Source organism: Seriola aureovittata, chromosome 10 (genome assembly GCF_021018895.1).
Source record: "Seriola aureovittata isolate HTS-2021-v1 ecotype China chromosome 10, ASM2101889v1, whole genome shotgun sequence".
NCBI classification, from domain to species: Eukaryota; Metazoa; Chordata; class Actinopteri; order Carangiformes; family Carangidae; genus Seriola; species Seriola aureovittata.
The window spans coordinates 20,009,551-20,026,976 of record NC_079373.1 but is presented as its reverse complement, the minus strand read 5'-3'; the positions used below and the strand labels follow the sequence as shown (position 1 = coordinate 20,026,976).

At 43.2% G+C, this 17,426-nt stretch overlaps 1 protein-coding gene across 1 annotated transcript; it reads left to right on the top strand.

Annotated features, from left to right (window-relative positions):
- Positions 1 to 688: 688 nt before the first annotated feature.
- On the top strand, positions 689 to 15,581 carry LOC130176214 (zinc finger protein 536-like). Its single transcript, XM_056387165.1, has 4 exons — positions 689 to 697; positions 1,093 to 2,752; positions 8,129 to 9,067; positions 15,127 to 15,581. The coding sequence occupies exons 1-4, from the start codon at positions 689 to 691 to the stop codon at positions 15,360 to 15,362; spliced, it is 2,844 nt and encodes a 947-aa protein (XP_056243140.1). The 3' UTR covers positions 15,363 to 15,581.
- The last annotated feature ends 1,845 nt before the right edge of the window (positions 15,582 to 17,426 follow it).

The window sequence follows — 17,426 nt, the reverse complement described above, 5'->3', positions numbered from 1 at the left end:
GCTGCCTGCCTGCCAGCTCTTGATCTGTGCGGTTTTGTGTACATCATTTTCATGACTGACTGAGGTTGCAGTCCAGGATGATGTAAGCCTGTGTTAATTCAGTGTGGACAGTGCAGGCTTTGTTCTGTGCCCTTTGGTGCTGCACTAGAGCTGTGCAGGGCGCGCTTATGTGACCTCTACCATTGTAGCACGATGTGAATTTGAAGCTTTGTTTTGCTGCTACAGCTGAATCAAAAAAAAAAAAAAAGGGAGCCGGGCAGAGGAAAAGTGAAGCATACTTTAGCTTTCCATTTGGATATTCTGCCTCTAACTTTAGTTTGCATTTTTGCATCATTAAGTTGTTTATTTTCCTTAGTACTCCTGTGACATAATTATCCTGGTAAAGGTTTTATTCAAATATGCAATAGATCTGCTGAAAAAGCTTAACTCTTTTACTTTAATCTTTTTTTTTTAAAGCGTTTCACAGGTTTGTGAAATGCAAAGGAAGGGCAAGTAGAAGCAGACAGTCTTTGATGTTTGTGCTGCCTTAGTATTTTGTGTCAGTACAAAATGAGATCTAGACAAAGATTTTCACCTTACCCTTTAGTAAAGATGAGATATTTGTTGAGGAAGCCTATGTGGTTTCACCTAATCAGCATTTTCACAGTCTCCAACAATAATCTAAAACCACAGGTATACTTAACACAGGATGAGGAGAGTCAGAACCTACTTTGCTCTATTTCCTGACCTATTTGTGGTGCATCACTGGCATTATACAGCAGTTGCAAAAGTACACATTTAAACACTTAATTGACAGCACATAACTGTACTTTTATATTTGACTTGTCTGTTATTGGGTTTTCCAAGCTGGAAATATATGTGTTTGAATACTTTCTTTGTTTTGGCAGAATTTGAATTCACTTAATGTTCCTTTTGTTTTCTCTTTAGATCTGAGCTACAACAAACAGACGTTTCATCCGAACAGCATGAATCCACATCCTGTTTCAACTGAATAAGAGCAAACAGTCAGCACACAGTTCACTGCTAACCTTCGGACTGTCCCACATAGACACTCCTGACCACCATACTGTAACATCAGCCAGTCCCTGAAAGGACAGCTTCATTACCCCATCCACCCATCCAATTAGAAGCCAGATGGCACTTCTGGCCAATCAAATCATGGATGCAAGGATTCTCAGCAGTATGAATGGGAGAGTAGAGCTTTCCCAGTTCCTGAGAGTCACTAATCAAAGCATCGTCTCCCAAGTAAATTCTGCTCAGGATGACAACCGCAAGAACAGGAAGTATCCCTGCCCGCTGTGTGGAAAGCGTTTCCGCTTTAACAGCATCCTTTCCCTTCATATGCGCACACACACTGGCGAGAAGCCCTTCAAGTGCCCATACTGCGACCACAGGGCTGCACAGAAGGGCAACCTGAAGATACACCTCCGTACTCACAAGCAAGGCATTCTGGGCAAAGGCCGTGGGAGGATTAGGGAGGAAAACAGGTTGCTTCATGAGCTTGAGGAAAGGGCGATACTAAGAGACAGGCAGATGCGAGCAGGTCATGTTAGCCAACAGCAAACTTCTAATTTACCGCAAATTCAAAATCCCCAGCTGTCACAGACCATCCCGACGCAAAACCAGTTCTTAAACAGCTCCGGTGCAGTAGAGAGCCAGCCACATACTTCCACATCCCCTAAGGCGACCACCGTCAATGAGGAGCCCATCCAGCCCCAACCCACCGGCTTCCGCTGCTCGTTCTGTAAGGGAAAGTTCAGGAAACAGCAGGAGCTTGAGCGGCACATCAGGATCCTACACAAACCCTACAAGTGCACCTTGTGCGAGTTTGCTGCCTCACACGAGGAGGAGCTCATTGGCCACGTTGAGACGACGCATATAACCGCAGATTCAGGCTCAGGACAGAAGCCTTCGACGGGGCCTGGTGACAAGGGGAAGCCCACTGGTGAATTCCCCTGCGAGGTGTGCGGTCAGACCTTCAGCCAGGCCTGGTTCCTGAAGGGTCACATGCGGAAACACAAGGACTCTTTTGAGCACTGCTGTCAAATCTGTGGCCGTCGTTTCAAAGAACCCTGGTTTCTCAAGAACCACATGAAGGTCCACCTCAACAAGCTCGCTGCTAAGAGTAATCTCCCTGCTGAGCATGACGCCTCTATTAGCCTGAGTAACCTGACGCAAGACCATCAGAACAACCTCTACTCGCAGTACATCTCCTGCATTCACAGCAGGTTCCTCACGGCTGAGAGAGCTGACCATCCAGATTACAACCAGATACTCACCTCAGCTGGCGTTGACATGAAGGTTAGGGAGATGTTAGGGAGGATGATTTCCTCTGGTCCAGGTCCTCTGACAGATGCAGAGAGCTCCTCATTGTTGGGTTTGAATCATCTCCACCCTCCTCTGAGCTCCAATAGCATGGAATATCTACAGAAGGTCATGTCTAATAGAGATACACTGAACAGCAGCAGCAGTTACCCAGGCTGGCAGATCATGACCCCAGGGCTGCCTGTTGAACAGCAAATGTTCAGCCCTAAAGACCAGCAGCAGTGCTCCTCCTACCTGCCTGAGAGATGTGTCCCTGTAGACAATGGGAAAGTGTGTCTCAGTGACCCAGACACCAAGGCCATCAGCAGACCCGGTAGCCCCAGCAGCGTGAGTCATCATGGGCCAACGGAGATCATCACAGAGACAGGGAACTCCCACTCCAGCACTGCCATGGACCATCGACCTCAATCTTCTTCTCCAGCTACAGGTAACGCAGTCATGGAAAGCTAATTTTTTTAGAAGGCTATTTTAAGATCTTGTTAAAGGGGCACTCAGTTTTACACATAAAGTTCAGTTTACTCAACGCTCACCTAGAGCCACTGCTCAGCCTGTGAAAACAGCTGGATAATGTCTTTTGTGGCTGAGGGAGGAGCTGTACAAAGTAATGATGTCATCAGGTAATAGACCCTGATGACATCCCTATATTATTTTTTCACACTTAAAGTCAGGATATGTCAGCCTCTGCAGTTTCAACTTTGACCAGTCTTTTCTTTTTTTTTTTTTTCTTCTTCTATTTTTACATATTTTTAGCTCCCACACAGATTCAGAGTCTCCCAACTTTATGGAAGTGACATAGTGAATTGCTGGAGTGTCTCTTTAGTATATTGTCTGTATTTTTGCAGGATTATCCTAACATGAGAATCAAATAGGATTCTCAATAGTGCATTAAAGATCAGCAGAGAATATCACAACATAAGATCAAATGAATGCATCTCATAATCTTTTATATAGGTTTTTGCTTTTTTTTCAAACATATATAATAGCCTATCTAAATGACAGCGGTGGCCTCATCTTTCTTCCCATTTACTGTAGGTGGGTGTGAAGCGAAGGGTCAGCAACACCAGCACAGACATTACTGTCATCCATGAGGACTTTGTCTTCCTTTTAAAGATAATGGCATCATGTTGAATTGTAGGAATAATTAGTACCCTCTATTTTATATCCGTCACATCCCCACCCCTTGCCTACGGGGGCACAAGATGTTAATGCATGCCATCTGGTGTTTTTAATGATTTGATATATACCACCCAGTGATTTTTATGATTTGATCTACCACCTGGTATTTTTATTGATAGTGTTCTGTTCCACCTGGTGATTTGGATGATTTGGCTCTCTGGGTAAATGCCTTTCTTGTCATGGCATCCTGCTAACATGTTATCATGAGCCTAAATTACTGCTATAACAGTGTTGTTAAGAGAAGAGAGGCAAAATAAATCCAAACTTTTGTTCTATTTCTTCACAGCTTATGGCTATGGTTATTTTCTTCCAGTGTCGGAGCGCTGCTGTTATGTACATGAAGTCTGATGCGCTCCCTTGTGGGATTCGATCCAGTATCCTCTTAAATGATGGCCGTATAGCAGAGATAAATGGATCAGGTCTAATCTCATTAGATGTTTTGTTTCCATATTGTACACACATACTGGTATCTGCATATTTACATGTAAATGCTTGCAGTTTATGGCCAAATCCCTTTCTGGTTGCTCTTAAAGAAACATATTCAAACTCTGTTGTTTGTACTTTCCCTCTTCTCCCCTATCTTCAAGACCATACGGTGTCACTTCCAGAAACATTTATGATAGCTGGCTAGCTGAGGATTTGAGTGTGCACAGTTCTGGGATGGCACATTCTGTATCAGACTCTAATTTCAGTCAATATTAAGCATGGAAACTAATTCATTGTAAAGGTCAGGCGTCATTGCTTTAGTCAATGATGGATCCGGCAGGCTCTCTCTCCCCCTCTCCTCCTCTCCTCTCTGTTCTTAGTCCTGTGTAATGGTAGACTCACTCTGGGGGCTTAGCACCGCATTGTTTAGCTCTGACAATATATCCCAGAGACCTCTGCAGCTGCTCCCTGCGCTCACAATGACAGATTAATTAACACAATCACACGCTGCTGGCCCTGGCTCAACACACAGGTCTGCTGCGGGACAGATAGGTAAATCCTACACATATGGAGAACACGCACCACTTGATGAGGGTTTAATAACAGGGATAAGTTTTTTCGGAGGTGGGGGGTTGTAACTGATCAAGTCTGTCTGTCTCGATGGTTGGATGTGGAGGAAAAGAGAGCGAGAGAGCGAGTGTTTTCTAATTCAGGAGAGCGGAGATGCTGAGGAAGAATTACCACTGCCAGATGTTCAGCTTGAGGAACATTGATTAGTCCAGAATTACTGGCTGCATTATTCATAGTCAGCCTATGGTGGTCATGAAGTTATTGATGTCCTCAATATGGATAGCAAATATAGTACAGTCATGGCTGTCAGAGTGAGAGACGGCTTCTATGCTTGATACATCGAGATACAGTGCTGGATTTAGATTTTAACTACAAATATCCAGCATCTTAAATTAGAAATCCCCCTTTGATTTCAATAGAGGGCGTGTGTTACGAATTACTTCTCTCAATATCTAATCAGGACAGATTTGAAAATGCACTTTGACTTTAATTATAATCTGAGATTAAGAATAACGACTCCTCTTAAAATGATAAACTAATGAAGGGTGCATGCTTCAGGCCTCTGACCTACATTGGACCAGTTAGATCCCAGCTCCGAATAAAAAACATGCACAAACATAAAATGCTCTGACAGTTATTAATTAGTCCCATTCAATACTCTTAACCTCAAGGTCAATGAGCAGACACCATGTAATGATGTTGTCCCCACATGTGTTTTGTCCCTCATTCCCTGCTTTTACGCTACTTTTTACTGTAAGCATTAAAGCCAAGAGAGTCTGAAATGATAAGCGTCTGTAAAATTGTGAATGGTAATATGAGCAGTGGTTTACCCAGAAACACAGATAAAACAGGCTGCTGTACAGAATATCACTTTCATTTGGCTGTTCCAGTTACATCAGCCTATTCTTTGTGATTGCTGACAGTAAAAACATCTTTTAACTTAACGGGTCCTTATCTAACTCGGTCCTGTGTCGAGGCTTCACAAATTCAGCTCTTATTCAGAGATCAGAGTCAGTCTGACTGGTTTGTCTAAACTGATTACCTGTTGGCTCTTCCGTCTCCCTCTCACTTCTGTCTTTTAATCCTCTTTTTAATTATTATTGCAGATATGAGGCTCAAATTAAGCTCAAAATGCTTGTTTTCCTAGCATGCAGATAAAAAGATTTACCCAGGGAGTTCTGAACACCTGCCTTGAAATATTGTTCCACCGTCTCCTGAATGCCATTTGGCTTAATTGACTTGGAAACGTCCCAAATGCGTCATTGACTATGTGGTCTAATTAATATTAATAATATATGCTATTATAAACATCAAAGAACATCTGGTGCCCCTGTTTTTCTCACCAGTCTTGTGTGTGACTCTCGCTCTCACTCTGTTTCATCTTAAACCAAACCAGCCACCATGTATCTCTGTTTTGCATTTCAGGTGCTTGATTGCATATATAGACAGAGCCAAACTACCACTGTATGTAGAGTTTGATATCTACAACATAACTGCCAAATGCCTATGTAAGCATATAGCATGTGAGCCCGTGATTGCATTGACGGTGATGTATGGTTGTAAATCTTAAAGCCTATTTCCATATGAAATGAATCACTTGTCCAAGCCCAGCTGCATGCTTTTTTCCATAGACACAGCTCACTTGAGGCTTTTATTTATTTATTTACCTTTTTCCTCCGCCTTGCACATCCAGTAAGGGCGGATAACTCATACGCATCACTTCATTATATGCTCTGTGTTAGGTGCGAGAGGCTGGGGTTTGTAATGATGCAGTAATTGGAGTTTTGCTTGATAAATCTAAGCTCTAAAATTACTCCCCTCACATAATGTGAGCCTCGGCAGTGTAAGTAAATCTTAAACTGATTAAGTTAGCATGAACCAGGCAATCACAAAGATGGCACCCATCCAAAGGAAGAGAAAAAAGACAGAGTCTTCAGGCTTTGTGCTGTTTTACTGCTCTCATGTAGGCTGGCAAATGGGTTTAGGAAGGTCCACGCTGAAAGATGAGGTCAGATATATGTGTTTTCTGCATTTGGAGCTGGCCGGTAATGTCATCGTAATTTAAGCCACAGAATAATTGAGATATATGGCGTGTCTGAAAGACTTCCATTAAGCTGTTTGAATTTTTTTGTCTGTTACTGGAGACAAGGGTGTGGCACTGATGAAGTCTCTTTCCCGCTCTTGCACAACCACGCACGTCGCCACGCACATGTGATGTACGGAGACATTAAATCAAACATACTGTACGCATGTAGACACACACACACGCACACACGCACACACGCACACACACAGTATATAGTACAAACGGGTGACTGTCTTTAGTTCAAGGACATGAATTTCCCATTTCAGCTGTAATTTTTCAATTCCATCAGGTTCAGCTCTATTTAATTAATACGTGGGTGTTATTTCATGATTTTCTAGGTTTGAAATAGTAAAAAACAGCCCTCCTTCTACTACCATTCAGCTCACAATGGTGGTTTTTCTATTAAAGTTGGAAACAAAGTAAAGTAACAACTACAGATCATTAGATTTAGATTTACCTCAGTGAATTACCTCAGGGTCAGATCTTGAGGTGTATGAAATTGATATTTCTCTGGCGAGAATGAATCACTGTTGTAACTCAGATATTAGTCCATTAAAGAAGAACAATAAGGCATCAATATGCATAGAATTAAATTAATGGTGGTGGGTTTATCTCCCTATCCCAGACGCATCCCTAAAAGACACAGTATAATGTATGACCTGACCTTCAAATGCCAGGAGAGTGTTGGGCAATAAACTGCCAATATTTGTGGCTTAATGGCGTCGGATGACTTTTACTGTAATTGGAATGGCAGCGAAACAGCTGGGCTGTTTAAAGACAGTGCAAGGCTGAGGTCTCAGACAATCACTAACTCAAAATGGTCACAGGGAGTGTGTTTAACCCTGGAGGGTGTTTCTCTGATAGCCATAAGGATTAAACTGTAGGTAAACAGAGGGGAAAAGACATTTAAATTACCTTTAATTAAAAGTTATGGCGTGCCGGATCAAATCTTGTATCCAGATGGATATTATTCACTGGCTAAAAGGAGAAAAATTACCCTTTGTCATTCTCCACAATAATACACTTTGTACTTTTTGAATTATGTTCCCATCACGCCATTTTTCAAGTATGAAGCAAAAATAAACTCAACTGCAGTTCATGGTGCAGTTAATCAGAACTGCTCACATGTTGGACGTTGTTATTTTTGACTGGGAAACCCACTTACTGGTTTTGATGGAATGAGGTTTTTGTCTGCGACATCTGCCTTGTTCTGGTTGCTTTACAATTTCACTGTTTATTATTTCTGGAAGAATCTTGTTTGGTGTTAACATCTTTGGGTGTATTTATTGCACATGGTGGTGGCGTCCATACTGTAAAATGATGGATCACTGGAGCTGAAAGCTGATTACAAGCTTGATTTACTGCAGGGCAGTGCTTAAATCATTCAACTCAGCCTGGTGTGGGATTGCAACATTTTTCATGTTTAGACAACGGTTGTTGGTACATACTTTTCCTAGGACAAAATGCTCAGTATGCCTCATATACACATACTTTCCTAATTTGATTTGGACCGTATTGTGTGTTTGCTGTTACTGTCTGTGTTAGGTGAGAAAGTCTACAGGTGTCCACTCTCCAGTGACTACACCGCTGCACAGACAGCCTCCCTCGGCTTCCATCTGGAACGCTACCACTTCCCCCACTGGCAGAACAGCAGGGATCTTTCTTCTCCGCTGCAGCCCACCAGCAGCAGCAGCTCCAGCCCCAACCCCAAGCTCAGACCCAGATCCAGGGAAGACTGGAGCCCAGCTGCAGGTCACTACCTTGGCCTGGAGAACCACAGTGAAAACCCCCTGCTCATCAACAAGCAATGCGACCTCACTGACAAAGATGCAGGTGTAGATGGCTCTTTATCTGCTCAAACCAGGAAGTCCCAGTATGAGCCCTTAGATTTGTCCGTCAGGCCAGAGTCTGTCACGTCTCTCTCAGCCATGTCTCCTGCTGTACTGGTACAGATGTCTGGCGTTTTTAGTAATGGACTCTCCTCCTCCATTACCCGTCGGCTACAAAGTTACTCTAATGCCACAGCCGAACTCAGTGTGAAACCTGCATATCAGTGTGACCTTTTGGTGCAGGGAACAAAAGAAGAGATGAACACACAGAAAGGAAGCTCCACTTGTCACGATGATGGTGAAGGTGAATTTGAGAAATCCGAGCAAGGGAGGGAGGACGAAAATGACGATGCTGCCAAGTGGCAGATGCTGAAAACGAATATCCTGGAGCCAGAGGAGCTGAGACAGGCCAGCGCTGATTTCCAGGGTCTTGGTGAGAACAAACAAGACAAGCCGGGACAGTGGGGCAGAGCTGTGGCCGAATCTCCCATCTCCTCTCTGGAGAGCTTGACTCCAGGACAGACTGATCCACTGCAGCACCAGGGCGGCCTGCTCTCCTTCCTCAGATCCCAGGGGAACCTGAGCAGTGCACCTGCCAGCGCACACAAAGCCAGTCTGAATGGTGGGGGGGATATGGAGAAAGATGTTGCATCAGGTGAGCATCAGCTTATATATCATATATTTTCAATGCAGTTGTGACAGTTATCAAGATGTTGCCAGTACTGTCTCCAGATTTGAAAGTATCTATTGCCACCTAGTGGACAAAGACTGGTCCTTCTGTTTTTCCATCTTATCATCTCATCAAAAATGCTTTGTAGACCCCATCCGAGCGATAGACCACTGCACATGGGCATATAACGATATTACAATTAATTAACTTAATTCTATATCTAATTAGCCGACTGGCATAGTGGGTGTACATTTTGTACCAGAGTGTGTCATTGTCAGCAGCAGGAAGGCTGCTATAGAAATTACAAAAAAAAAAGTTTTTGGCAGTATCTCAGCCCTCATCACCTGACAGCAGCAGTGTGAAGAGTGAGTGTGAGTGTGTGAATGAATCATGCCAATTACGAACAACACACTTCCCTTCCTTTACAGCACTTTAGTTAGTTTTTTTTTTTTTTTTTCAAATCTTGCCAGATCTCATGTCTGATCTCAAATAAGGGCTAAAGAAGACACAGGTGTGTGGCACTGATTACCCCTACACTTTAAAGGATGATATAATCTCCTTGTGTGATAGGTTACAAATCGCCCAAGCCAGTGAAGCCCACTGATGGAGAGGCTTAAGCTCTTGTGATGGTGTGATATGCTTGCTGAGTGCAGATTTAATAATGCTGTCTCTCAGGAGAGGGAATCCAACAGCTGGGGTCTTTGATATGCATGTATTATGAGTGCAACATGATACACCTTCCCTCTGATCCCCCTCTTATTCAGAAACTCAATATGTTCATGTGAAAGACAGGAAAGTGCCTGTCAACTCCATTAGGGATTAACATCTGTTCCCTTTCTTTATGATTCTAACAGCAAGATGTACTTTTGTATTTGATTGTACAGATGGTTATTATAATATGCCGAAAAGCACCCCTCCCCTTCAACGTCTGTCCTCGCCGTCACACTGTTCATGTTTCTTTCTTGCTTTTATTGCATATAATGTTGTTTGGATTGAAAAATTAGATGGGATTTAGAAAAGCTGGCAGGTTTGAGTTGGCTTTTTAGCAAACCTCATGTTTTTCAAATGTCTTTAAAAAACAATTCTTTCCCTCAAATACAGCATCATTTGCTGTAACTGCCGCTTGCATCTTTCTCCAATCTGACCAGTGTATTGTTTAGCTGCAAGGAGTTATCTGAAGCATCTCTTCCCTTTCGTTCGCTGCCAATTGATCTGCCATATTTTTTTGTTGTCTCTCCCTGAGGAAGTAGATGTCAAAGACACAATAAACACCTGTCAGTCAAACTGGACATGGAGACAGGTAACTGACATTGAGAGTCCACTGAGTGTCCTCTAAAACTGAACTAAGCAGGTGGCCCGGCAGCCTGTCCTGTCTGCAGTGTTGACCAGGTGGCTTTGTCATGGGGCTGTCTCCTGTTGCCCCCATCCTCTCCATACTGTATGGCACGTCGAGTGGCATGGTGACATATTGCCGGGCAGTTTGGACATGGAGTGATGTGTTTGTGATGACAGTTCAGGTCGGCTCCAATGTGCCAGCAGTGGTAATTGGCCAGATGGTGACCTCTGGTTGAACCTGTCTGCATGCTCATTAGTCTCACCGAACCCTCCCTTGTGTCTTAAACAGACACTCTCGTCTCTGCACTTCTCAGACCGAACCACTAGATGGCAACATTTACCACTCTTACAGTTAAGATGCTGCGGGCTTCAAAATATTTCTTCACCAGGTATTATTGCTTGCATTCATATTTCACAGGCACAATTAGGACAACTGTTTTTGAGATTACAGTCATGTAGCACCACTGATGCCTTGAGGTTTTGAGTATTATGTAACTCTGAAACAATTAACCAGTTAACTAAACTAGCTGCCTCCTCTGTGGCATCAGATCAGGGCTCTCAGACGCATGAGAACAAGTGAATATGAGAAGATCGATAAAGAAAGGATTAAGAATGAAAGAACACGGAGGACAGGGAGAAAGAAAAGGCCCTGATTTGAAAGGTTGAAAGGGGTGAGTCATTATCTCATTGTCTGACCTCTGTATACCCTCCGCGGAGAGGGTGACAGAGAGCAAGAGAAAAGGAGAGGGAAAAGGAGCGAGAAAGATCACCATAGATGGAGATAGATGGAGCGACAGCGAGGTGAAAGAAGAGCGGTAGTGCGGCTGTCTCCATGAGCAGATGTCGTTTGAGGGCAGCGAGAGGGCAGCGCGGCCTGCCTTTGTGCCTTGCTTCTCCCCATAGAGATAATGAAGGGTGGAGCACTGGGAAGGATGTGCAGTCATCACTCACTGTCTGTGTGCCATCAGAGCTCAGGCCTGTGTCATCCGTCACCATTCAGCTCCTCTGGCCCCCGACGGCCCCGCCACTGTCATCATGGTCATTATGTCAGCCTGTGACACACAACACACTCTCACAGCACACACATACACAGACACACAAACATACACACACACATACACAGAGGGATACATGCAAACATATACATGTGTCGCGCAAATGTGCACTTATTACTAGGACAAGGTATCCTTTGAAATGCTTTGATAACAGTGCTGATATGACAATTGAGTTTCAATTTGAGTTTTTTCCATGCCTTACTTTGAGAAACCTAAGCAGGTTTTACTTCAGTATACTTTTCTATCAAACAAAAGAAGCTAAATCTCTCAGATATGAAAAGTTGTCTAAACACAAGCTTTACAACTTTTCATGAATACAATACAGTCTAAAATTGGCAAACTTATTATAAAACCTGGTTAATATCTCACTAAAGAGTATATCAAATCATTTAAAAAAAGACTACAAATCTCACTGGACATTTAATGCCAAGATTTCAGCCCTACTTATTGCAAGAGTGCAAACTTCTTCTTACAGGAACTGTTTAACATTTTAGGTGAGAAGATTGATCGAACTCACATATCTGTTCATAAAATATGAAGCTACAGCCAGGAGGTGGATAGCTTAGCTTATAGTAGCAGTTATAGTAGCAGTAGCTTAGCAGTATAGGGAAACAGCTAGCTTGGCTGTGCCTAAAGGTAACAAAACCCATCTACCAGCATCTCTAAAGCTCACAAATTAACACGCCTCTTTTGTTTAATTTGTACAAAAACAAAAGAGTAAAAGCAACAAGTTGTGGTTTTTCAGAGAGTTATGTGCTTGACTATTTCTTGGCTGGTGCTGTGACTTTGCTTCAAAAGCAGTCTGGGGGAGGAAAAAGGTCAAATGATCATAGAGCTTTAAGCAAAAACTCCAGGATGGCCAAACTTTTTTTTGAAAGACAAAAATGAAGATGAACAGTTCATTGACAACCCAAACTATAAACTGTAAGCATTCATCACAGTTTATACAGCAGACAGAGGTCCTGCTTCATCTTTGATTTAGCATACCTGTTATAGTTGTGTGCACACACACATTTTCCCTGTGCAATGTGGGATTAAATAAATAAAGTGGTTTATATTATCTGGCTAAACTGTTAGCTCATCAACAGCCTGTTTAATCTGCGTAGTGATGTTGCCATGTTCCCAAATCTCAGCAATTACTTTGATGAGTAAAATATTATCACAACCAATGGAAATTATTTTTTTTGTTTTTTTTACTATCGGAACATCTTCACTCTTTCTTTCATCACCACACAGTCCCACCCTTCTAATTTCCTATCCAGTCTCTTTGTGCATCCGTACATACAAGAGTGCATGTATGTAGCCTATATATGTGTGCATGTGTATCGGTGTGAGCGCGTGCGGCTGGTCTGAAGCTGTGGCTTAGAGCGGCCAATGAATGGAGGATCATGTGGTGAAGAGATGGATGGCTCTGAGCCCACTGCTGTCTTCTCTAATTGTAAAATATTAGTTACATTAGACTCTTGCCTGTGATTAATGGAACTTATTTGGAGGTTGCCCTCTCTTGGACCTCCCCTCTCCTCTGGTGGGAGGGAAGAAAGAACAGCAGACCCAGGAAGATGAGGAGGAGGGAGAGAAAGAAAGGCTTTAGAGGTAGAGAGCTGGAGTCAAGCAGGGCGACAAGCAACTGATGTAGACATGAGACCTTTTGGCTTATTATTAACTGACTTTATGAAAGTGTAATAGGCTACTGGATTGTTCATGTTGTTTGATTGAGGGAAGAAGACTGAGGGAAATCTGTGTGGATGTGTGTAGTTTGTGGATGTGGGATGACAAGAAAGCAGCTTTTAAGTTTCAACGAGTGAGCTTAAGAAAGGCACAGAATCAGAGATATTTATTTTGGGCTGCCAACCCCCATTTCCTGTTTTTCCACTTCTATTGATTGAGGCTGGAGGACATTGAGGTGAGACAGGTGGAGTTTAACACACAACACAAACTGTACCTGAATTTTGACAGAGCTTTTCTTTTATTATTGTCCCTCCCAGACGGCTCCCCCTCCCTCAATGTACTACTCTCTCCAACTCTCTCTCTCTCTCACTCACACACAAAACACACACACACACACACACACACACACACACACACACACACACACACACACACACGAACAAACCCCTCTTTGCCATCCTGATGGTATTCAGATGTGTCAGGCCTTATCCTCTCTCTGACTAGTGTGTGTGTGTCTGTGTGTGTATGTGTGTGTGTGTGTGTGTCCTTTACGGCCATCAGGTTATTATACACCAACAGATGGAGCATTACCTTTTATTGCTCACACCTTCTGTGAGTTTTCCCACATTTCCCACCAAAAACACCTTTTTTATGTAGATGCGAAAGCGAGTGTTCAGCTGCGTGCAGCTGTCTCAGCCCTGATGAGGAGCATGATAGAGAGGAAGAGGCAAGGGTGGGGTGAAAAGGCTGAGACAGCCCTCAGTTTTTGGGAAGTGATGTCAAATGACATCAGCACATAATGGTTTACTGTAACCATGAATCACAGAAAAACACATTGAAGTGTTAGACAGAGGGGAAAAGAGAAAGTCATTATATGAGGTAACATCTCAAAAATAGCACAGCAGTGAACAAGGACACATGGCTGTCTAGGTAGAAAGGTAAATGAGTCATCCAGCACAGTTTCTGTTTTGATCTTAGCAACACCTTCAGGCTTTGGTGTCATACTGATTTTTATTGAGGTCAGATAAACTTCTTGAAGCTATTAGCGGTATGCTTTGTTGTTTGTATGCTGTGCCATGTAGGTTCACATTATTTGGCGTGGAGCAATGTAGCGGGCGCTAAAGAGGGGGACAGACAGGAAGTTTTGGCATGCCTTGCCTCCCAGCTGCAGACGTCTGTCATTCCTCAACTCAACACTTGTGTGTGTGTTTATGTGTGTGTGTGTGTGTGTGTGTGTGTGTGTGTGTGTGTGTGTGTGTGTGTGTGTGTGTGTGTTTGTGCTGTGAGCAGGAAATGTGTTACAATGAATTAGAACTTGCTGCCCTTTTTATAAAAACCTGTCAGCCCATGAAGTGTCACTGTGTTTTGGTAAAGTTGGGGTGTTAGAAAGTGCAAATTGTTATTATGAGGCCAAATCAATGTCACAGTTTAGATTACTTTTTTATTTTTACATTTTCTCTCTACAAAACCACACTGACTCTTGAACATTATAACTAATGGAAAACTTTTTTTGAACCCCATTGAAACTTGTAAACTCTAAATGTATGAGTGTGATTTTTTTTTTTCTCTGGCATCAGAGGCTCAGTGTCAAAATTTCACTTCTCACCTGCCAACATCTGGTGTAGAATACTGGAAAAACCAACCTACCAAGAATTATATTTAATATCCAGAATTATAAACATACATTTTTCACAGAAATCAATCTCATCCAGCTCATTTTCACAAAATTGCTTCATGAACAGAAACCTGTACTGTGTGAAAACAAGTTCAAGTTTTGACTACAGCCAGAGGTCTTGGTTTGCTTTGATTTGTTTGAGTGCAGTTAAAAAGTATAAACTGTAAAGTGTCATCATCTTAAAAATCATCCAATGGAAGTTGATTCTTGTTGACATTAATACATTTGCCAAAGCCCTGATCAGGTGAAATTGCTACAGACTGTATCTGTATCAAGTCTGTTTTCTCGATCTGCCTTCTCTTATTTTCCAGCTCGGAAGCCGTTCCAGTGCAGATACTGCCCCTACAGCGCTTCCCAGAAGGGCAACCTGAAGACCCACGTCCTCTGTGTCCACCGCAAGCCCTTTGACAACAGCCTCTACCCCGACCGTCGCCTCCGACGCTCGCACACGCCCCAGAGGCCCTCGAGATTGCCTCCGAGCATCACGGGAGACAACCATGTGCCAGGGAGAGACCAGATTGGCATGACATCACTCTGTGGGACTTGATGTTGTCATGGAAACAGCAGACACAGACAGTTATGATTACTGTTTTAGCTTCACCTCAGAGGGGTTAGGATGATTGAGATTGTTAAAAAAAAAAAGAAAAAAAAAGTTAACCAACCTTGATGTACATTCCAGTGTTTACTTGAAGAGCCACAGTACGTATTTATCTGTAGCAAAAGAAGCTGCCTATAATAATAAAGTCCATTGTGATGTGAAAGTGTAGTGGGGGTATTTAGTGCCGTTCATTTTGTCAAAAGTGTCCAAACGATTTACTTGTGTTTACATGCATCTATCAGTTCAACACTTGTCTGATAGGGAGAATGTACCGTGCCTGCCTAAAGCACTTGTTCTTTCATCCAGTAAATACCCTGTGTTACATTTTTGTAAATATCGCTCGATTTCCCTTCCAGTCCAGAAGTCTTGTCTATCTGTCAGGATATGGTGCCAGATGTTCAGGCTTTAATCGCGGCAGATGTAATGAAGTAGAATGTTGCACATCGGAGCTTCCATTTGTTCTGGATTCCACTCCAGGGAGAAAGCCTCTCTCACATATAATTATTGCCCATTAACTCCTATGCTTCATGCCCTCGTGCTGGAACAATGCTCAATTAAGGGGAACCAAGGAAATGGAAAAACTGCAGAGATTCATTGATAGTACATTCAAATCCCTTTTTTTCTACTTTTTTTGAAATTGAGTGGAACCACCCATGTGTGTATATACCAGATCTGCCCACTAGTGTAAAATAGGCCCAATCAACACAGCTATTGTATGCTGCGACTGCCATGTATGGTAATTTTAGCATGATCTAAGCTGCCTCAGCGTCCTGTGCCAATAGTCTGCCTGTACACCCAGAGATCACCCTGGGCAGCTGTGTGTAGCCACAGCGATGTGACTTTGACTGACAGTCGGCCTGACAACTCCATTCATGCGCCACCTGCTAGCTGTCAATCAGGGCGGCCATCCTGGGGCTATTGACGGAGCTGTCAGCCTGTGTGAGATGTGTCTGTCAAAGCCCACCCACTCTGCCACTCTGTCTCCCTGCCTGGGCAGTCCGACATTCGTTTGCTGTCCTCCTTCCATCCTTCCTTCCCCTCCACCTGTTTCTCTTTCTTCCACTCTCTGTCCGTCTGTCTCCTGCCTGTTTCCCATCAGAGACACACGGCAGCCCCTTAATCCCCGATCCAATCACAGATTCTTTGGGTACACATTTGTCATTCTCAAACCCTCTGGTTTTTGTAATGAAGTGCTTCACAAACACTTCTGCAGGTGACTCAGGCTTGATATACATGTGGTTTTTATCGCTACTTCTTGTTACTTCAATTCTCTCTCGCTTCTCATTTTCCCTCAAGTTTCTCTCTCAGTCCTCTTTCTTCTCCCCCTCCTCTTCCTCTTCTGCTCACTCACCCTTCATCTCTTTACCTGACAGGTGACAAGGTCTGGGCCTCCAGCTGGCTGGCTAATCTGAGGCCTGTCATACCTGTCGATACTTTTCCAGTGCCATGCCCAAGCCAGATCAGACCAAACCAGACCATCTTGTGAGTTGACCAAGGGCACAGAGTTTTGGGGTTGAATGGAGGAAATGCTCAGAACGCTCACAGCTTTGTCTGTCACTTGTACCCCCTCATCAGCCCTCTGGATATGGATCATCCCTAAGGCCTCATCCTGTCAAATCTCCTTTATTAAGCGCAGTTTCCCTTAAAGCAGGGCCCTTTAATTAATGCTGGGGAAGTTTGTTAATTACTCCTAATGGTGATGAATGTTTTAGTTAACGTCTCTCTACCATAGTCAATGTCATACTCAGGCTTGTTGTTGCTTTGTGAGCGCTCATCTTTCTAGTATACAACCCGTTTTTTTTTTTTTTTTCATTGTTCCCAGTGTTGTTTTATAAACTCATCATGTCATCGTTTTATTTGAAAGGACAGTTTCTATGTTTCCCTGTTCTATCTTGCCTTGCGCAGCCTGAGTGGCGTCAGAGACGAGTGAAACACAAAGATGCCAAATTCCTGTATTTTATCCACCTAAGCTTTGGCTCACCTTGACCTTTTTGCCGTGAATGACATCCTGTT